Source organism: Stylophora pistillata, chromosome 2, assembly GCF_964205215.1.
Source record: "Stylophora pistillata chromosome 2, jaStyPist1.2, whole genome shotgun sequence".
Lineage (NCBI taxonomy): Eukaryota > Metazoa > Cnidaria > Anthozoa > Scleractinia > Pocilloporidae > Stylophora > Stylophora pistillata.
The window spans coordinates 31853310-31875574 of NC_142520.1; the positions used below are offsets into that span (position 1 = coordinate 31853310).

General features: G+C 38.3%; 2 protein-coding genes and 1 long non-coding RNA gene across 4 annotated transcripts; 1 reads left to right on the forward strand and 2 right to left on the reverse strand.

Annotated features, from left to right (window-relative positions):
- Positions 1-2167: 2167 nt before the first annotated feature.
- LOC148738347 (uncharacterized) lies at positions 2168-10737 on the reverse strand. Its single transcript, XM_088750911.1, has 7 exons — positions 6603-10737; positions 6168-6437; positions 5510-5741; positions 4900-5011; positions 4534-4649; positions 4129-4197; positions 2168-3383 (listed from the first exon to the last, which is right to left on the reverse strand). Exons 1-7 carry the CDS (start codon positions 7026-7028, stop codon positions 3238-3240), a joined length of 1371 nt encoding a protein of 456 aa, XP_088607037.1. The 5' UTR covers positions 7029-10737; the 3' UTR covers positions 2168-3237.
- Positions 10738-10770: 33 nt separating this feature from the next.
- Positions 10771-22239, forward strand: LOC148738348 (uncharacterized). The gene is made up of 3 exons (XR_015997275.1): positions 10771-11208; positions 19307-19612; positions 21608-22239. It is a non-coding gene; the product is annotated as an uncharacterized LOC148738348 (long non-coding RNA).
- Positions 13463-16976, reverse strand: LOC111343003 (uncharacterized). Of its 2 annotated transcripts, XM_022950128.2 has the most exons (4): positions 16707-16971; positions 14921-14983; positions 14290-14571; positions 13463-13712 (listed from the first exon to the last, which is right to left on the reverse strand). In XM_022950128.2, exons 1-4 carry the CDS (start codon positions 16854-16856, stop codon positions 13650-13652), a joined length of 558 nt encoding a protein of 185 aa, XP_022805863.2. In that variant the 5' UTR covers positions 16857-16971; the 3' UTR covers positions 13463-13649. The 2 variants fall into 2 exon arrangements, with proteins under 2 accessions (XP_022805863.2, XP_088607028.1); XM_088750902.1 differs by lacking the exon at positions 14921-14983 and having other exon boundaries at positions 16707-16976.
- Positions 22240-22265: the final 26 nt, after the last annotated feature.

Genomic DNA, 22265 nt, shown 5'->3' on the forward strand with positions numbered 1-22265 from the left:
CACAGTCCCCACAGTTATCATGTTATTTTTAAAAACTTGTAAGTACATAAAATTCAAATTGATATTAGTTTTTTATTTGTCTCCCCTGTTATTAGCAATTAATTTCGTCCAAATCTGTGGATCATGTCACCCAACCGACATGGGTATGCAAATCTTTTTATCAACAGTCCCTCTACGCGGTTGGCCTTAGTTCGTTGGTGGCAGCACCGACTCGCAAGTAATCCAAGGGCATCAGCAAGTCTAACAATGTCCATTTTTCTTACTCGAAACTCCTCAAAACACTCTGCTTCGTCCATAGAATCGAGATCAAAACGATCGTAGTCGGCGTGAGGAAATGATGGATTTTTGGAGAAACTAGCGTCATACAATAACAAAAATTCTTCTTCGGAAATAAAATGATGACTCCATGCTAGAGAAAGCATTTCTCGAGCTTCCTTTAAACTGGACATCGTCAAGATCGAGAGCACACCAAGGATATGTTTACATTTTCACGGTCGACCGACTACGTCTGTAAATTAGCGTAATCGTTTTGCTTAACGTAGTCATGTCACGAACTCTGTTGGCGACAACGTCGTTCCCAGGTTCCCCCTCCTGCAAACAATCGAACGTCCGTGACACCCAAAGTCATCGATGCTTAAGATCCCTATTTACTCAACAAGCATCCGCACTATCTGTGCTATTTTTCTCTATAGTTGGAGCAGTGTATTAAGGGCTTTAATTTTTTATTACAAAGACATGTTAGAAAAGTTAACGGTACAAAGAACCCAGCAATTCTCAGCTTTTTCGTTGTTACCGAGGGAACCCAGTTAAATGCAGCGCGTGCTTAGTAAGTAAAATTGCGATTGAATGGAAAATTGCTCTCTCGGAAACATGCCTATTTCTTGAGAACCACGCATTAGAATTTCACGAAATTTGGCACGAGAATAATTTAGGAAATAAGTAACTGGAATATCGAAAAAATTTGATTTTTATCAAAGGAAATTCTAGATAATCGAGTAAACCTTAACAAGGCATAATTAAAGATCTCTCTGTTAAATTGTCAGCAAAATGATGTTAGCTTGTGAGTATAGTTACAAGCTCGTTGCAAGCAAATTATAAAGAAAAACTAATGAGTAGATTTTCTACAAATGAAAAAAACGGCACATACGTCAGCTTAACTATCAAAAAACAAGGTTTGTTTTGTTAACTTGGTTGCTGCCAGTTTTGGCGACCGAGAGATCAAGGGTCTTAGAGAAAATGGTGAAAGAAACACAAGTACCAAAATCTGTGTTCGGCCGCCTTAAGTTAAATTACATATTATAAAGGTCCAGACCGTGAAATGTTGGCCTGTGAGAGCACAACTCGCTGTAATATGCACTTACAAGACAAGCCGACTGTAGGAAAGCAGGCGTGTGAAATCTAAGCAACAAAGATGGACGAATAACTAGATAAAACACGATCTTAGACAACGTGCCACACTCACAAATACAAAATGGCCGCTTTCTGAAGCTTTAAAGCCTACGTAGCTTAGCCGAGCGTAGACTGAAACCCATCTTCAACGATAATAAACCACGTGACATGCGCTCTGTTCCCCGTGGCATATCCCGCCAGCCACGAATAAATATCTTCGATCATGATAAAGTGCGGTTTACAGTTCGTGTAAAAAAAACCTATTGGACTTAATAAATTAAGTGCCTGCTTGTTGAAGGATGCTTCTGATGTCATCGCACCACTTCTAACTGCACCCATAAATACATCTTTCACCGATGTAGTTCATACTCGTAATTTCAATTTCCTTTCTGACAATCAAACTTAACACCAACCATGCCTACGGCCATATGGAATTTTGGCCGTCCTCAGAATTTTTTTCATCCAATTATATCCATGAGTCGTCTGAGCAAATGATAGTGTAAAGTTGTATTTATTAACGCAGACACAATTTCTTATTGCATTATTCCATGACTATTATCACAATTGTTGTTATTGTTATTATTACTTCTGTTGTTACTACCGTTGCTGTCAAAAAATGAGTGATGACAAAGCTTTTCTTTCATTTAAGTATCATGTTACAGTCACAAACGGGCTCGATGGTTAAGATTCATACTCAGACTGAATAGGATTTGATCCTGCTCCAAGTGAATGAATTTGTATTCATTCACTTAGAGCTGAAAAAAACGGTGACAGCATGGAAAAATGTAAGAATGATTTATTTTCAAGTTGCAATATATTTATCTCTTATAATTGACTTCGATGTCTCTTGGAATATTCATTAGGAGTGCTATACCAAATCTTAAATTTGACCTTTCAGACTAATTTTCTATAAGCGCTCCGTCAGTCTTAAGCCCGATTTGTCTCAAAATTGATCGAGTCTTAGGTTCTGTAACAATTTTCAGCTTGCAAGAGAGGTGACATACAGAAAGCAAGGAGGCCCTAAATCCTTCAGTATCTTGCGACTTTATTGTTCACACCTACCTAAATTACGGGTGGTCATTTAGATTTCTCATGTTTGTAAATCGATAATGCTGAAAAAGAAATAGAAAAAAACTCATTTAACTCTTCGTCATCCTAATTTTTCCGGCTGCTCCTCGAGGTAACTGCATGGGTATACAAACTTTTTCGTACAGGATACGTTAACCAATCAGAACACAGGACTCGCTCCATTTTGCCCGATCTCAGCGCCCCCGATATAATGTTGGGAATTTTCCTTTTCTTGGCAAACCATAACGAAGAAATTCTTCGCCATTTTTCTTAAAGTTTCCTCGTAATGCCTACCTCGTATTCTGGCGGGGGCTGAAGACTCGCAAGGGTTGTGCCCCTGACGAGTGCAGCAGTAAGCATGATCTCCATGATCAACAAAACGACGAGGAGAGAAAACACGGCGATCCCCAGGTTCCCCCTATAATTGATCAGAGCCAAATGATACTGGAATACCGCTATCACAGATAGTGCGATGCAAGCCACGCTAACTGACCACAGGGCATTAATCTGAGTCAATAAGGGTCTTGTATTAGAAATTAAACAGGCTGCAAGTAGATTTTAACATGCCATGAGTCTTAGGGCCATAACGAGAATATTCATGGCAGCTTCAGTTTAATTTCAGGCCGACACATGCTTTTTGAAGGATGCTAGTCACCGCACACAAAACACGACCTCTCTTATAGTGCATCTTGAAAGTTTTACCCTAAAATTATCAACTTATGTTCCCATTCGTTTCCCCTAGCAAACTGGTTTTTTGTTGTCGTTTAGTTAAGGCCTCCTTTATTTAAAAAAGGGAGCATCTGTACGTCGCAAAAATAATTTAAAACACAGTGACGTGAATCTCTGTTTCCATAGTGTCTCAACAGAATGGACGATGGGACTGGGGTGGAGATTACAGCCAGTCCCATGATGCCAGTCGCGAGCACCTAATGAAAACAAAAAAGCAACATACTTAATTTGCAACTTTCTTGATGTTAACTAGACGATACTACCAACTAGTCTCCAAATCTCCAAACAATTTTGATAATAAGATTGATGATCACAATAACTTTAAATAAATATTTCAATAATGAAAGTGATGATGATATTAATAAATGATCAGTAGCAATAAATATGCAATATGGATGCAAATCAGTGAAATTGTGAGCTACAATCCGAGTCTCATTTATTTACTAGTTAACATTTTCCTTAACCTGAATAATTTCCTCAACCCAGCTTAAATAACCTTTACGACGCGACTGGTTAAGTTTCTACTGCATGTTTTCTATTTTAATAACGATCGAAGTAAAAGAAATATTTGTTTTTCAAACTTTTAACAGTGGATAGAGCAGAGCATTAAATTTTTTTTTCTTTCTCTCTTTTTTCACCAACATTGATTTGTCGATAACTATTGTGGTCCTTTGCAGGAATTCATAATCTGATTGATAGCATAGGAAAGGAATTGACCAATCAGATAATGTTACCATGTATAAAGGCAGTAACTCTATCGATTATACTTTTCACTTGACAAATTCAGTTTTAACTCGTTAAGGATGGCGTGATGATTGAATATTAGTAAGTGCCCTTTTTCGATTGAAAACACATTTTCGCCTCTTCTTTCTCCTCATTAAAAAAAATTTCTTTAATGATAACTTTGAAAAAATAGTGGGGGCTGTTTGCAGCCTTTCCTACCATCGGTGGTGGACTTTTTTGCTAAGCGTTCACAATCTGCTACATCTCTCTCAATTGGCCACTCCTCAACTAAAACAAGAAATTGAAAGTGAACTGTTTGTCTAAACTTGCACATTATACTTTAATGTTCTTTTGCCTATTTTGTGGATGGAATGGCACAAACAGTTAACATTAATGCAAGGTGAATGATTGTTGGTGTACAATGATTATTTGTGCTTTGTGAGTGGGTGGGCATATGGGTACATTTATTCAAATATCAATGAGTTTTTCTCATTCCATTCATGAATCTTGGTTTCTTTTGTATGCCACTGCATTTTTTTTCAGTTTTTTTGCACTCCACTAATCTTTAATTGTTACAACCAGTAGTAATTGCTTTCACTTGATTAATTTTGTAAGCATACGTACCATCCAGGTCATTAATCTTGTCTTTGGTGCAAAAGCACCATATACAAAAAAATTTTGAACAAGCTGCATTCAGCCCATAAACAAGGGCCAAGAACTTCCAGTCAGAACAGCAATACCTGTACATGAAGAAAATGTATCTCTTTTTAGTAGAAGTTTAGTTATTATTACATACTAATGCAAATACTGCAATCTGATTGGCTGAGCTATTGCACATGTATATTTAACTATTATTTACTAAAGTGAACGTGAATAATGGTGGTTATTTACCAAAAGGAGGAAATTCATTGTTATGGCATGCACACTCGGTCTCATCAATTACAACAAAAGGGATTGGATTTTGCAAGGAATAGTTGTATAGCTACCCACCATTCAACATCGAAGTGTTCTCCATCAATCTCTAAACCCTCTGATTTTACTGTCTCAATTTCTTTGAACGTCTCGCCTAAACACTCCTTTAATTCCTCATAGTCCTCTTTCCCTATAATAATCAGAAAACATTATTTTTAGAATATTATTATTGTTGAATGAAATTGTTTGGAAACATAAAATGGATTTCATTATGATGATAGTGTTTTACAGAGTAAAATCTTTCTAGAAGTTCAGCAGATCAAGAACCTCCAGCCTGAAATTTCTTGAAAACAGCAAATTTTATGGGAACTATCAAGAATGTAAGTGTTGACTTGTTTGAAATATTTTGCGATCAGGATCAGTGATCCATGATCATTTGGATTATGGTGCATCAAATAAACTGATGTTCCATAACCATGTCAGTGTTCGCCATTCACGAATCTAGACTCCCATTATTCCCAAGGCATGTACCCTTATCATATCAAGTGACTGCAAAATTGATTTGACTCAGTAACAGTTCACATAATTAAAAAAAAATCCTATTAAGTTATTTTGTATTAAATTATGGATCTTTTAGTGTGAATATACATTGCATGACATTTCAAAGATGATGTTAACGACTGCTTACCATTGTATAATGCTAAGGTGTACTGGTATTCAAACGAATGCCTTTCTTCCGCAAGTATGTTGAAAACTGCCATAACTGTGCCAATCCGCTTACTCGTTCTCCTGCCATCAGCAGCAAATCTCAACCTGACTGTCCTCCCTCCTCTCTTAATGGCTTCCCTCACATCCTCTATTCCCAAAAGGTATTCCAACACCTCCCTGATGCTGCGGCGGGAGCCATCTCCATTCTTAGCCTTGGTATTAAAAAATAGTGGATGAGGATGTGGTAGTCAGTTTAGAGCATTACTTTTTGCAGGGCCCACAATGACAATAAATATTGAACTTGAAAAGCAACCCAGGAAAACAAAGTGCTTTACTTTGATCCTTTACTCAATAAAATAAGTAATCAAATGACTTTTTGGTCATAACTGCATAAATTCATGCCTGTTAATAACTTTTCTTTGCGTTTTAGACTTTTGAAATTAAATTATTTTCCTCTCCTAAAAATAAGCGCAGGTGGAAGCAAAAGGAACACGGGTATTCTTTTATGGTGGGGTGGGTTCAGTTTTGAGCCAACAATATAGAAAAAAGAGAGAGTGCTCGTAGCTAGTCTAAGTCCGCAGAGCGGTAAGCGAGAAAAAATTCTATCAATAAGAAATAATCAATAAGCAGTCCCTTACCTGTGGTATAGGTATTGTGTTGATGGTCTTATTTTGATCTCTTCTTTCTTGGATCAGTGCAGAAAGAGGCGGGATTAGGTGACGGATGTCCTCAGGCAGGGCCATTCTTAACTCGTGATAAGCTCTGTCGCTTACGAGCCCCTGATCCTTGGCAGCAAGTATCCGCCTGACGACTTCAGTCGTGTAGGCATCGTCGGAGCTGTGTTCCATGTTGCAAGTAGTATTTGCCAACGGAATTGTCAGTTCTTGGCCATACACATTAAATTTTATCTGTGTATGTATCGAGAATAAATATCAAGGAGCTCAGTACAATCATACTTCATGACTTGGTTCGGTTTGTTTTGTGAAGGTCAGATGGGAGTAAGATGAATGAATGAATGAATGATGATGAAGATGAAGATGAAGATGAAAAACAAATCGTGTGAAAAAACTTACCTCGACTGGTGTAAACTCTGTGGGAAGTTTCTCGACAGCATTCAGCATCAATTCTCTTATCTTTTTTCTCTTCTGGGAACGAGATGCCTTGTCACATTCCCAAAAATTTTTTTTTGACGAGTTAAACTTAAAAGAGTTTTTCGTCCGGTCCACTGGCAAGCGGCTTTGTGCCACCTCATTCCGCAGTAGTGTCAGTTCCTCTCTCAACTGGAAGGCCTCTGCTCGAGCTTTAATCAGCTCATGATGCTGCTCTGTCATCAGACTTTTCAAGTGTTCATTCTCCGTTCTAAGTTCGCGGATGACAAGGTCGTATTGTTCTAGTAATGGAACGGAGATAAAATCCGTCCGGTGCTCTCGTTCATAAGGCTTGGAACCGCGTCTGTATGGAACATTAGCGGGTTTTTGCAGTTTGAACTTTGAGAACATCTCTGCACTGAACGATCGAAGGTTGTGATTTTCAGGTCGCGTGGATACACGTAGCTTACCCGAATTGAAATGATTGCATATATTTGTAAGTCGACTATATATAAGACAAAACCCAATGGACAATAAGTTAATGACATGCGGCTTAAAACGCTTTAAGCATGTAATTCGTTAAAGAGTAAGCGGCACACACGTTTAATTTTGAAATTCTCGGCAATATTTAATTACATTCTCATTTTAAAGACGAACTATCTGGGCCCTGTCCGAAAAGCGATATCACTCAAACGTAAGGTGTAAAATCACACTTTCTTTGTTCCTGAGGCTTGACAACAACAGCGTTGTTTCTTTTCCAATCCTTGCGTCAGTGGTTGAAAAAAGACACGTACGCAGTTTTCTTTCCTTTCTTTTCATGAAGAGGAAATTTCCAGGATCAGTTTTTTTGCCTGCCTTCTTTCAAAGCCTAAGATGCAATAGTTAATAACACTCTCATTTTAAAGACGCCCTTTAGCATTGTAAAGTGTAAGGCTAAAAGCTAATTCTTTTTTTTAGTGGTTTTCCTAATTTGTAGGTAGAAGTATTTTTTTGAACTTGATGAGCACATTGTTTTTTCACGTTGTTGTCTGTCCCTTTGTGCGCGTTTCTTTTACGTTCCTTGCGTCAGTGGTTGAAAAAATATCGCACGCAGTTTTCTTTCCTTATATATATTTCTCGTTTCGTCTTTTGACAGTGCCTTTCTGATTCCTTTTACCTTATTAGATAGCTCTTAAAAAAAAAATCAAAGCTTGCTAAATTTTTTCAAAACATTCCCGTTAGAAGTAAGAAGTTCTTGAAATTACGGCTGTTTCCATCACGAGATTTACTGATCAAATTTGCCAGTCAAAACTTAAATGAAATGTCAAAAATAAGATGTCAATCTTGTTCAGTTGGTCACGACTTTACTGTGTTTGGTGGCTCCTAAAAGAGCCGTTGTTTGATTGGTTGTTCATAGTGCAGTTACAGAAGTGTCGATTTCACTTTCTCCTCCAATTCATCAAGTCCTCTCAGCATGTTCTCGACACTTTCAACCACAGAATGATAATTCTCCATTACAGAAGACAAATCGTGTTGTTCTGGTAAACATGCAACTGTCTCTTGCAGTTTGATTTTGTTTGCTTTTAGTTCCTCCAATAAATCGAGGCGTTCATCGCAGATGTAATCTAGGATTTCACGCTTTCGATCCATGCTGGCAGGAATTCTTGAAATGAAGGTTTTTTTCGCGCGCGCTCATAAATAACCGCTGTGAAATATCCTCCCACAATTGGTTTCTCGCACACGTTTACCACTTTGTATATAATTTGTGGGTAGAAGTATTTTTTGCACTTGATGAGCACATTGTTTTTCAATCCTTGCGTCAATGTCGCTTTTCGGGCCCTGTCCGAAAAGCGACATCACTCAAACGCAAGAAGGTGTGAAATCACACTTTCTTTGTTCCTGAGGCTTGACAACAACAGCGTTGTTTCTTTTTCAATCCTTGCGTCAGTAGTTGAAAAAAGACACGCACGCAGTTTTCTTTCTCTTCTTTTCATGAATAGGTAATTTTCAGGATCAGTTTTTTTGCCTGCCCTCTTTCAAAGCGTAAAATGCAATAGTCTCATTTTAACACTCTCATTGCAAAGTGTAAGGCTAAAAGCTAATTCTTTGTGATTTAGTGGTTTTCCTAATTTGTAGGTAGAAGTATTTTTTTGAACTTGATGAGCACATTGTTTTTTCACATTGTCGTCTGTCGCTTTGCGCGCGTTTATTTTACATTCCTTGCGTCTGTGGTTGAAAAAAGAACGCACGCAGTTTTCTTTCCTTTCTTTTCTTAAAGAGGTAATTTCCAGGACGACCAGTTTTTTTTTGCCTGCTCTCTGTTTATTCTAAAACGGCTTCGCGTGGGCAAAACAAAAACAACTTTAAAACAAAACAAGTTTAACGCGAATGGAAAAAAATGATCGCTCTCAGCTTTCCGAGGACGCTTACTCGCAATAACATAACTGGAATAAATCACTTTTACTGATAAAATACGTCGCAAACTTTTATATTTATTTATTTACTGTGTACTGGAGTGGAGCATTACACGTTAGGACACTATCGCAAGCGACAAGCTTACACCATGATTACAACTCGAATCGCGTAGTGTGAATCAACCTTCGTGAATCATGTCGCGTCCTTCCGACAGGCGCGTCATGTCGAGGTACTGACATTACTAACTCACCCCCTGCTAATCTGTCTGTGTTTTCCCTAGTAGGCTCCCGTGGGGAACCAAAATGTCATCATTAAAAATTTGCGGACTAGAGCGAAGTTAACCCGAGTCTAAGTTCGCGTCACCGAACAGAAAAATCCCAAAAGACAGACAACAAAAGCTTCATTGTCTTAAAAAATCCTAACCAAAACAATAGGCAAAGTTTGATACGGATTAAATATCGTTGAGCATTCTTTTTCGATTGCAAAGACATTTTCGCTTCTTCAATTTCCTCATTAAAAAAACACACAATAAGATATTTACATTTCTTCAATGATAATTTTGAAAAAATGGCGACAATCAGCATTTTCATGACTGTGACCGCGCAGGTTGTCTTTGAGTTAGGTTATGTTGAGGAGGTTCTTAGGATCACTCATATTGGCGGGAAAAAAAAACCGAAAATTGTTCTAAAAATGTCAATATGAACGGCTGAAATGTGGACCATACAAGACGAATATTGGCTCACATGATCATGATAAACAAAGTGAAGCTTGAGATACAATGAAATATATGAGGTTCATATATTTTTTGAACTGCGGTATGAGATACATATGATGCACGATCCTCGCAGTAGATAGCGCTATTCAAGCAATAGCGAAAATCAGACCTGAAAATCAGACCTGAACCTCACTTTCATGGGTTTATTACGAATCAACTTAACGGCCTGCTCCCAGTTGGCTTGTTAGCTCAATTGGTAGAGTGCTGCACTAGTATAGCAGAGGTCAGTGGTTCGAATCCCGTACAGGCCTGATTTTTTTCAGGTTTGATTTTCCCTATTGCTTAAATAGCGCTATCTACTGCGAGGATCGTGCATCATATGTAAAGTGAAGCTTGTTGATCGCTCTTTTTTAACCATTAAGTCACCACGTTAACATCTTCCTTTCGGATGGCTTCTAGTCGACTTATCATAAACCGTTGCATCTCGTAAGAATAAAAGCGCCACAAATTTGAGTTCCACAGGAGACGCATAGTCAATTTGCAAATGTGGCTGACACATTTTACTCCTGAGGGAAATACAAAGCATCAGTCACAAGTTCTCATTCCTCCCCAGGTAAGACATGCAAATAAATCGCGGTTACCCTAAACATTTCCTGCCTCCTACGTGTCCCGTGCCTATAAGTAAAGTCACTGTTAAACTATATACTAATTATTATATTCCCTTGTTCAAGAAGAAAATGCAATATGTGGATACGCACGAATAATAAGCATGGACCTTTGTATTTGTAGCACGCTAACAGTAAGGCCTGAAGGCTCATAAACCCTCGGTATTTAGAGGTATCAGTTTCTTACCAGGCTAGATATCCAACATGGCAGATAAGTTACGCTGGTGCGATACCCCACTTCATATCGATCCACCATACCAATCGTGAGGAAGATGGCCGCCATCACCACCAGAGAAATTGAAAGGAACTCCATACTTTTCTTCCCAAAAATTTTCATTCCTTTAATCCTAGCTGCAAAAACGTTTTACTTGGATAGGCTTAGACTTACGAACAAGAATATTTTGTGATCTTTATGCAAAATAAGGCTACGAAATAAGCCTGCGTGCAGCTGTGTTGCGTTCATGTGTTTACACGAGTCGTCGGCTTATTTCTGTCATTCGCATTTTGATAATTATGCAAAACGTTGCCAATCGGTTCATACGGCGAAAACCATAGATGTCATAATAATTCAACAATTGCATGAACGGACGTTTTGTTGACGTTTATATTTCGCGTTTATAAAGGACGCGCGTCGCAGGATGTTAAAGAAATAAGTAGAGATGTATATATGGATATCTAATGTTTCTATGTTTTTGGAAAAGTCTGGACAACGAGGAATGTTACTCGCCAAACGAGAGCCGTCCACCCTTAAGAATAATGGTGAACAAGATTTCACAGGTGTTTGACAAGTATGGTTTTCAGTGGTGGCTCAATTATGGTGAGTTCTGCATTTAGTTCTATGTTTATTGCGTGATTGTGGCGTAGCTGCGCGATCTTAGAAGAGAACGAAACCAAGGCTGAATTTTGGAAAAATGCATCGTTTAAAGGAATGATTTTGAGGATTAACGACTTCGTGTTGAAGCACCCTGAAAACCTTTCATGATTCTGTTTCTATCGAAATGAAATAATGTTTTTCTTCTTCACTTTGTGGCCCATTTTGTGGGCAAAAATAGAGATTATGCGCGTCAGCCTCCTCGCACGCTAGCGTGGTTGTTCACACTAATTCTTGCGCGCTTTAAAGCGCACAAAAATCGCTGGTAACGCACGCTCGAAGAGCGGAGGAAGTGAATCCAATCAGAAGGCTGCATTCGAAACGGGAATAGGAGTAGATCCAATTACACTCATACAAATAGACCAGTTTCGATATATTTCAAGGTGAGAGACTGGTAGCGAAACTTGAACACCCAAGCGAGGCTCCAGGGAACAAAATTCATTCGAATGGAGCTTTGGTTGCTCACATCTTCGAGCAGAAACTGCTTTCTTGGGTTATTATCGTTTTTCTAGTGTAAATTCGTAGTTTCTTCGAGTTGAAAGTAAATCGAAGTAATCATCGTTGTCATGGCCACGTCGGAAAAAAGGTGAGATCAATAATCTTCAATACTTTCAGCGTCAAAAGTTGCTGTGCTTGCGAACCTTCCTTCAAGGAAGAGGGATACAAACATCCTCGGAAGGAAAGTGTAAAAGAAAGGCCGAGTTCGTTGAGCTTGCGTTTAATGCTCATTCACTGAAGCTCTCGAAAGTGACTGAAGGGGAAAGTGAAAAGGAAAATGATATCATGGCCGAATTACTTGCCACAGACGAGGGTATTTTGCCAGACCCTGCATCCATATTGAAATCGAACTGGAGTAGGAACCTCTCGATATTTCCAGAAGTCACCTTCCCAGATATATGCAACTATCTCCTCCCTCCTGCACTCTTCCAGGTCAATTACCAAGTAGTCTATTTCATCAGCTGTCAAGTCTGTTTGACATGCCGTAGAACATTTACCTTTCGGAAGAGTAGTATCAGAACCGTTCGAGTTACTTTTCGGTGTTGCTTGTTCCTGGCTGCAAAAGTACGAGTGATCATGGTTTACTGAAATCGCATCAGCACTAAAATCCACCCAAGTCTCATTGGAGTCCTCATGGAGCTTTCCGGAACAAACTTTCTTGGCTTGCGGTTGTTCATCACACTGTACCTTCCTATTGGCAAGACGTTTCGAACGTGAACTCGCAGTATTAGTAGATTTCATTGGATCAAAGATAGTCGGATAGCAGTCTGAACGTACACTTTTTCTACCAGAAATTGAAATCTCGATATCGCTTTCCTTAAAATGCAAGGAACAGATTCGTGGATCACCCAGTACCTTGAATTTTTTATCTGCTCGCTTACAGAAAACTTCCCACTTCTTACGCTCATTGGGCCTTGTAGGAAAGCAAAAATAACTGAGATCCGATCTTTTCTTACTCCCATTGCGACAAAGCGCAACAGCACAACACTTTACCATGCTACACGCGAAGATGAACAGCAATAGACCAAAAAAAAAACCGAGAATATACCCTATTTATCAATCGCACATGGCTATCCTTGCAGTGTTTGCAGTGGTGTGTTTGTTTTTATTATTCGCGCCGTATTCCCCGGAGCCTCGCTTTGGTGTTGGAGTTTCGTCACCAGTCTGTCGTGTTGAAATATTTCGAAATTGGTCTATTGGATTTAGTAGAATATGAGAATCCATATGCTGGATTTTGATATTTCTTTGGGTTTATTAGGTAGCATTTCAATGTCGATTAAAATTAGTAAAATAGATAAGAATATCATATTTATAAGTGATGTAATTGTATAACTGGTAGTTAATCAAAAATTGTCAGCATAGCTATTATTCTTTAATATTTTAAAACTGTAAAAATAGGAATTGGATTGGAAAGTTTATAAAAAAATTAAAGAATAATAGCTTGACTGAGAATGCCTAATTACAACTGAATCGGAAACTACTAACTGACCAGCTATATAATTGATAAGCAGGAGGGCTATTGCTTGCCCAATTTTGTGGAAGCCATTGGACTCAATCAATTTCTCTGACAGCCAATTGAGGACGGCCATATCCAATTTTGGCCGTGCTCAGAGGTTTTCTCATCCAATTACATCGAAAATAGACAGCACCTAGTAATATTACATACACCAACTGTTTAGCTAAGAGTCGTTTGAGAAAATGATCGTGTAAAGTTGTATTTATTAAAGCACACAAAGTTTATTATTACTGCATTATTGCATTCCTATCATTACAATTGTTGTTATTGTTATTATTATCGTTGTTATTATTACTGTTGCTGTTAAAAGATGTATGATGACAGAGGTTTTCTTTCATTTAAGTTTCATGTTACAGACATGAAAGCGCGAGGACTAACATTCGCACTCAGATTGAAGAGTATTTGATCTTCCACTGGGTGGATGAAAACAGTGCAGCTGAAAAAAAACAATAACAGCATATAAAAAAAGTAAGAATTATTTATTATTACCTCTTCTAATTGACTTGTGATATTCATCAGGATCTTGAAAATGATCTATGAGACCAATTTTCTCCAGTCTTGACCTCTGTTTGTGTCAAAATTGAGCGAGTCTTATAGGTTCTGAAACAATTTCCAGCGTGCAAGAGAGTTTGAATTATACGAAGTAATTCTGCGTATAGCTGAAATACAGGGAGCAAGAAAGGCCTAAATCCTTCAGTAACTTGCAACTTTATTGTTCACACGTACCTATCTTACGATTGGTCATTTAGGTTTGTCATGTTTGCATTAATTATGCTGGAAAAGCAATCGAAATAAACTTATTCAACTATTGATCGTCCTAATTTTTCCGGCTGCTTCCTCGAAGTAACTGCACGAGTATACAAACTCTTTATTGCGGGATATGTTAGGAAATCAGAATATGGGATTCGCATCATTTTTCCCGCCTTCAGCGCCCGCCATAATGTTTAGCATTTTTCCTAACATGGCAAACAATAAAGAAGAATTTTTTCTTGATGTTGCCTAGTAATGCCTACCTCGTAGTCTGGCGGGGGCTGGAGGCTTGCGAGGGTTGTGCCTCTGACGAGTGCAGCAGCAAGCATGATCTCCATGATGAAAAAAACCACGAGGAGAGAAGACGTGGCAACCTTCAGCTTCTCTTCATTAGTTAGGGAGATAGTTATCCCCTCTTCCACGAAATAACATAGGTCCCGTGGGTACGCGCAAGTCAGAAGAAGGATCATACCCTCATGATAGCTGTATACCGCCATCACAGATAGTGCGATGCAAGCCACGCTAACCGACCACAAGGCATCAATCTGAGTCCATAAGGGTCTTTTATTAGAAATGAAATAAGCTTTAAGTAGATTCTAACGTGCTGAGAGCCTTTGGGCCTTAATGAAAGGATTTGCGGCGGCTTCAGTTTAATTTCAGGCCGACACTTGTTTTGATAGAGACCTTGGTCCTCGCGCACAAGAGAGAACCTCTCTAATAGTGCATCTTGAAAGTTTTACCCTAAAATTAACAAGTTATGTTTCCCTAAGCAAACTGGCTTTTGTTTGTTGTTTACTTTTTAAGACCTCCTTTAATAAAAAAAAGGAGCATTTGTACGTCGCAAAAGGAATTTAAAACACGGTGACTTGAATCATTGTTTCGATAGTGTCTCACCAGAATGGACGATGGGACTGGGGTGGAGGTTACAGCAAGTCCCATGATGCCAGTCACGAGAACCTAATGAAAACAAAAAAATAACTTATTTGATTTGAAATTTTCTTGATGTTAACTAGAAGATACCACCACCTGGTCCTCCAAACAATTTTCATAATAAGAATGATGATCACAATAACTATAGCAATAAATAAATATTTTAATAATAATAATGATAATAATATTCATAAATGATCAGTAGCAATAAAACTTGCGATATGGATGAAGATCATTGAAATTGTGAGCTGTAATCCGAGCTTCACTTATTTACTATTTAATATTTCCTTTACCTGACTAATTTCCTTCAACCCAGCTTAAATTAGAGCTTTCAATGAGGCCTCGTCGAAATCAATCCTAACAGCGCTAAGGAATGTGTAAATTTGCCAAGAAACTGTAGAAAATAACCGGATCTTTACGAACTGGAAATTGCTGTATTTGTAAAGCTATGTTGGGTACGGTCACTTTGTGCTTTTCGTTTCCATGTAAACTTTGGATGAAATGCCAAATCACCACATCTTTACTAGTTCCTTGACACAAAGAAAGGTCGAATTTCTCGTTTTTCCACTCGCGGTTTTGATTGAGACCCTCTAATTTTGCCGCGCGAAACAATGTAAAACCTTTGCGATTCGAGTAGTTTTGTTTCAACTGCATGATTTCGATTTTAACAATGATCGAACGAAATGAAATAGTTGTTTTTCAAACCTTTTAACAGTGCATGAAGCAAAGCGCCAAAATTTTCACCAAAAGTGTGAGAATATTCTCAGAGAGATTTATAGGTTGATTTGAAACGAATTGACCAATCATATAATGTATAAAACAAAATAAAAGGCAGTGTAGCTATCGATTATAATTTTCACTCGACAATTCGTTAAACTCATTACTGACGGCGTGATGATTTGTTACTGTTAAGTATTCTTTTTCGATTGAAAATGCATATTTCTCAATTTTTTCCTCATTGAAAAAAACTGGGGAACTTATTTGCATTTCGTAACCGTTAATGATAATTTAAAAAAAACATGGTTGCGATCAGCATTTCTCTTCTGTGACCGTGCAGCTTGTCTTTGAGTTAGGTTATATTGTGAAGGTTTTTAGGATCACTCATACTGGCGGGAAAAAAACAGTGAATTGTTCTGAAAATGTCAATATGAACGGCTCAAATGCGGACCATACGTAGACGAATATTGGCTTAAATGATCACGATGAACAAAGTTTGTTGATCGCTATTTTTTAACCACATAGTCACCTCGTTGACAATATCCTTTCGGGTGGTTTCTGATCGATTTATCATAAACCTTTGCATCTCGTAAGAATAAAAGTGTCACAAATTTGAGCTTTACAGGAGATATATGGTCAATCTCCAAACGTGGCTGACTCATATTATCCTGAGGGAAATTCGAAGCAACGCAAGTTGTTATTCCTCCTCAGGTAAGACAAGCGAATAAATCGCGGTTACCCCAAACATTTCCTGCCCCCTACTTGCAATTGTCCCGTGCCTATTTCTTTTCCTTTGTAATAAACTCGATTTTGAAAAACTGTTTATTTCATCTTTATAAACTCACTGTGAAATTATATGCCAATTATGATCTTCCCTTGTTCAAGAACAAAACACAATATCCCCAAACTACCCACGAAGCTAGGCCGTTGGATTTGTAGTCTAGCCCGTTAACCGTAAAGCCAGAGGGCTCTCACATCCTCGGTATTTATACTTTTTTTAACTTTTAATTCCAAGAGGTATCAGTTTTCTTACCAGGCTAGATATCCAACATGGCATATACGTTAAGCTGGTGTAGTACCGCACTTCATATCGATCTACCATACCAGTCGTGAGGAAGATGGCTGCCATCGCCAACTGGAAAATTGAAAGGAACTTCATTTTTTTCTTCCCATACATTTTCATTCCTTTGACCTTAGTTGCGAAAGCGTTTTACTTGGAAAGGCTTGGACTTACGAACAACAATAGCTTGCGATCTTTGTGCAAAATTAGGCAACGAGATTAGGCTGCATGCAGCTGTTGTGCATTGGCCTCTTCTTTTTCCTCATTAAAAAAAAAACACTGGATAAGATATTTGCATTTCTTTAATGATAACTTTGAAAAAATGGCGACAATCAGCATTTTCATCAATTTGACCGCACAGCTTGTCTTTTAGTTAGGTTATGTTGAGGAGATTTCTGGGATCACTCCTACTGGCGGAAAAAAAAATACAGAAAACCCTTCTGAAAATGTCAATATGAACGGCTGAAATATGGACCATAAGTAGACGAATATCGGCTTACATTGTTGTGATAAACATTGTCGTGTTGATTGCTATTTTTTAACCATTAAGTCGCCACGTTAACAACTTCCTTTCGGGTAGTTTCTGATCGATTTATCATACACCGTTGCATCTCGTAAGAATAAAAGTGTCACAAATTTGCGCTTAATAGGAGACATATAGTCAATCTGCAAAACGTGGCTGACTCATATTACTCCTGAGGGAAATACAAAGCAACACAACTTCTTATTCCTCCTCAGGTAAGACATGCGAATAAATCGTGGTTGCCTCAAGCATTTCCTGCCTCCACTTGTCCCGTGTCTATAAGTAAATTCACAGTGAAACCAGATACTAATTATTATATTCCCTTGTTCAAGAGCGAAACACAATATCCCCAAAATACGCACAAACCTGGAACCTGGACCTTTGTATTTGTAGCACGCTAACGTTAAGGCCTGAAGGCTCATAAACCCTCGGTATTTATACTTTATGTTTTTTAACTTTTAATTCCAAGACGTATCAGTTTCTTACCAGGCTAGATACCCAACATGGCATATAAGTTGCGCTGAAGTCGTGCCCCAGTTGATATCGATCCACCAGACCAACCGTGAGGAAGATGGCTGTCATTACCGCCTGAGAAACTGAAAGGAACTTCATAATTTTCTTCCCAAACATTTTCATTCCTTTGACCTTAGTTGCAAAATGTTTCACTTGGAAAGGCTTGGACTTACGAACAGGAATAGCTTGTGATGATGATGATGGTGATGATGATGATGGTGATGATGATGATGGTGATGATGATGATGGTTTATTAAAAACTACACACGGTGGCATAAAATTATGAATTACAGTGTGTTTACATATATATTACGAGAACAGATAAAATTACACTTCTTTTTAAGGGACTGGGATTACAGGCTATTATAAATAGTTCAGAGGGAAATTAAATACTATAATAGAGATAACTAAACCTTATGATTAGTTAATTTTCGCCATTGCTGGGAAAAAACTAGAACCAAAGCGTTTTGTTCTATACTGAAAACGGCTAGAATTGCTACTGCTCCTAAGGTGGTAAGAGTGGCACTCGGATCGCACGGGATGGAGGAGACGGTGCAGCTGGCAGGCCGGATTATTTTTGATATTGAGCCACACTTTAAGACATAAGTGGGCGCGTCTATCCTCTAAACTGGTAATGTTGGCTTGAGTAAGAGCTTGTTGATAGTGGAGGTCAGGATATATGACTAGCATAGCCCTCTTCTGGATAGCTTCAAGCTGGTCAATGAGGAAGCGAGGAAGGCAAGAAACCGAAACAGAAGAAGAGTATTCTGACAAGATCCGCCGGAGGGACTCCAACGCGCTTCAAGACCCTGAGAATGTGCAGTCGCTTGATCTTTATAAAAAATAAGGCTACGAAGTAAGGCTGCGTGCAGCTGTGTTGCATTCATGTGCTTACACGAGTCGTCGGCTTATTTCTTTCATTCGCATTTTGATAATTGTGCAAAGCGATTGCCAACCGGTTCGTACGGCGAAAACCTTCGATGTCATAACAATTCAACAATTGCATGAATCGATGTTTTGTTATGACGTTTGTATTTCGCGTTTATAAATCACGCACGTCGCAGGATGTTAAAGAGATAAATAGAGATGTATATATAGATATTCAATGTTTTTATGTTTTTGGAAAAGCCTTAACAAAATCTTTTCGAAATATTCCTTCCACTCCTATTTCGAGCACCGTATCATTTGAATTCTACCTAAATGACGTCGAGGTGACCTATGTCCATAATGCTCTCAGATCTTAAAGAAAACCCATTGGATTTGATAAATTATGTGCCCGCTTGTTTTAGGATGCTACTGATGTCATGGCACCAGTTCTAACCGCACCGATGAATACATCTTTCACCGATGTAGTTTTTCCCGAGGTATGGAAGTCAGCAAAGGAAAAAGTACTGATTTCCCATGAGGAATGAAACCTCTATGCGTTGATAATCTATCAATTGGTCTTTTTTTTCCCCACGTTGTGAATTGAAACGAAGGAACTGTTTTCGAGTTTATTCCTATGGATTACTCACATATTTTTCCTTGCGGTCGTTAGGTTTACATGAAGTCATTCACTGAAAGACTCTTTGTCGTTTTGAGGAGGCTACGTTTTTCACAATGTTTTGCTGTGGTTTTCCATCAAGAAGAAGGAGGAATTTGGCGAACAGGCTGCTAATAGTATCAGCAGTTCTATTACTGGTTGTCCTTATGTGCCTCCATCTGGTAATTTTACCATCCGTGAGCGGGGGATACAACGAGGAATGTTACTTGCCAAACGAGAGCCGTCAAGCGTTACGAATAATGGTGAAGAACATTTCACGGGTGTTTGACAAGTATAGTCTTCGGTATTGGCTCGATTATGGTCAGTTCTTTATTTAGTTGTATGTTTATTGTGTGATTGTGACGTGGCTGCACGATGTTAGAAGAGAAGGAAATCACGGCAGAATTTTAGAAAAATGCATAGTTTAAAAGAATAGTGTTAAGGACTAACGAATTCGTATTGAGGCACCCTGAAAACCCCTTATGATTCTGTTTCTATCGAAACGGAATAAATTTTTTCTTCTTCACTTTGTGGCGCATTTTGTTGGCGCAAATAGAGGTTGTGTACTTCAGCCTGCTCGCTCGCTGGCGTGGTTGTTCAAACTACTTCTTGTGCGCTTTAAAGTGCACACAAAATCGCTGGTAATGTAGGCTCGAAGAGCGGAAGAACTGAATCCAATCAGAAGTCTGTATTCCAAACAGAAACAAGAGTAGAATCAATTACACACATAGAAAGAGGATCGAGTGGAATATGAGAATCCATACCTTGGATTTTGATATTTCTTAGGGTTTTTTAGGTAGCATTTCAATGTCGGTTAAAATTAGTAAAATAGGTAAAAATATCATATTTAATAGTGATGTAATTTATATAAGAACGATCCTTCGCAGTAAAGCACTATTTGAGCAATAGTGGAAATCAGACCTGAAAAAAAAAAAAATTTCAGGCCTGTACGGGATTCGAACCACTGACCTCTGCGATACTAGTGCAGCGCTCTACCAATTGAGCTAACAAGCCAACTGGGAGCAGGCCATCAAATTAATTCGATATAAACCCGTAGATGATAAATCGAACAACAACAAACATATGAAACATATGAGTGAACTGCGGTTATGAGACGTATATAAGAACGATCCTTCGCAGTAAAGCACTATTTGAGCAATAGTGGAAATCAGACCTGAAAAAAAAAAAAATTTCAGGCCTGTACGGGATTCGAACCACTGACCTCTGCGATACTAGTGCAGCGCTCTACCAATTGAGCTAACAAGCCAACTGGGAGCAGGCCATCAAATTAATTCGATATAAACCCGTAGATGATAAATCGAACAACAACAAACATATGAAACATATGAGTGAACTGCGGTTATGAGACGTATATAAGAACGATCCTTCGCAGTAAAGCACTATTTGAGCAATAGTGGAAATTTTTTTCAGGTCTGATTTCCACTATTGCTCAAATAGTGCTTTACTGCGAAGGATCGTTCTTATATACGTCTCATAACCGCAGTTCACTCATATGTTTCATATGTTTGTTGTTGTTCGATTTATCATCTACGGGTTTATATCGAATTAATTTGATGGCCTGCTCCCAGTTGGCTTGTTAGCTCAATTGGTAGAGCGCTGCACTAGTATCGCAGAGGTCAGTGGTTCGAATCCCGTACAGGCCTGAAATTTTTTTCAGGTCTGATTTCCACTATTGCTCAAATAGTGCTTTACTGCGAAGGATCGTTCTTATATACGTCTCATAACCGCAGTTCACTCATATGTTTCATAAGTGATGTAATTGTATAGCTGGTATTTAATCAAAAATTGTCAGCATAGCGATTATTCTTTAATATTTTAAAACTGTCCGATTAGGAATTGGATTGGAAAGTTTAAAAAAAATTAAAGAATAATAGCTTGACTGAGAATGCCTAATTACAACTGAAGCACAAACTACTAACTGACCAGTTATATAATTGATAACTAGGAGGACTACTTCTTGCCCAATTTTGGGGAAACCATTGGACTCAATCAACTTCACTGACGGCCAATTGAGGTCGGCCATATCCAATTTTGGCCGTCCTCAGAGTTTTTCTCTCATCCAATAATATCCAAATTAGACAGCACCTAGTACTATTACATACAACAACTGTTTAGCTAAGAGTCGTCTGAGCAAATGATCGTGTAAAGTTGTATTTATTAACGCAGACACAATTTATCATTACTGCATTATTGCATTACTATCACTACAATTTTTGTTATTGTTATTATTATTGTTGTTATTATTACTGTCGCTGTCAAAAGATGTATGATGACAAAGGTTTTCTTTCATTTAAGTTTCATGTTACAGACACAGAGGGGCGCGATGACTAACATTCGCACTCAGATTGAAGAGTATTTGATCTTCTTCTCGGTGGATGAACACAGTGCAGCTAATAAAAAACAGTAACAGCATTTGAAAAAAAGTAAGAATTAGTTATTATTACCTCTTCTAATTGACTTGTGATATTCATCAGGATCTTGAAAATAATCTATGAGACCAATTTTCTCCAGTCGTGACTTCTGTTTTTGTCAAAATTGATCGAGTCTTATAGGTTCTGAAACAATTTCCAGTGTGCAAGAGATTTTGAATTTTACGAAGTAATCCTACGTATAGCTGAAATACAGGGAGCAAGAAGGGCCTAAATCTTTCAGTATCTTGCGACGTTATTGTTCACACGTACGTTTCTTACGGTTGGTCATTTAGGTATGTCATGTTTGCATTAATTATGCTGGAAAAGCAATCGAAATAAACTTATTCAACTCTTCGTCATCCTCTTTTTTCCGGCTCCTTCCTCGAAGTAACTGCACGAGTATACAAACTCTTTTTTGCGGGTTACGTTAGGCAATCAGAACACGAGATTCGCATCATTTTGCCCGCCTTCAGCGCCCACCATAATGTTAAGCATTCTTCCTTTCTTGGCAAACAATAAAGAAGAATTTTTTCTTGATGTTG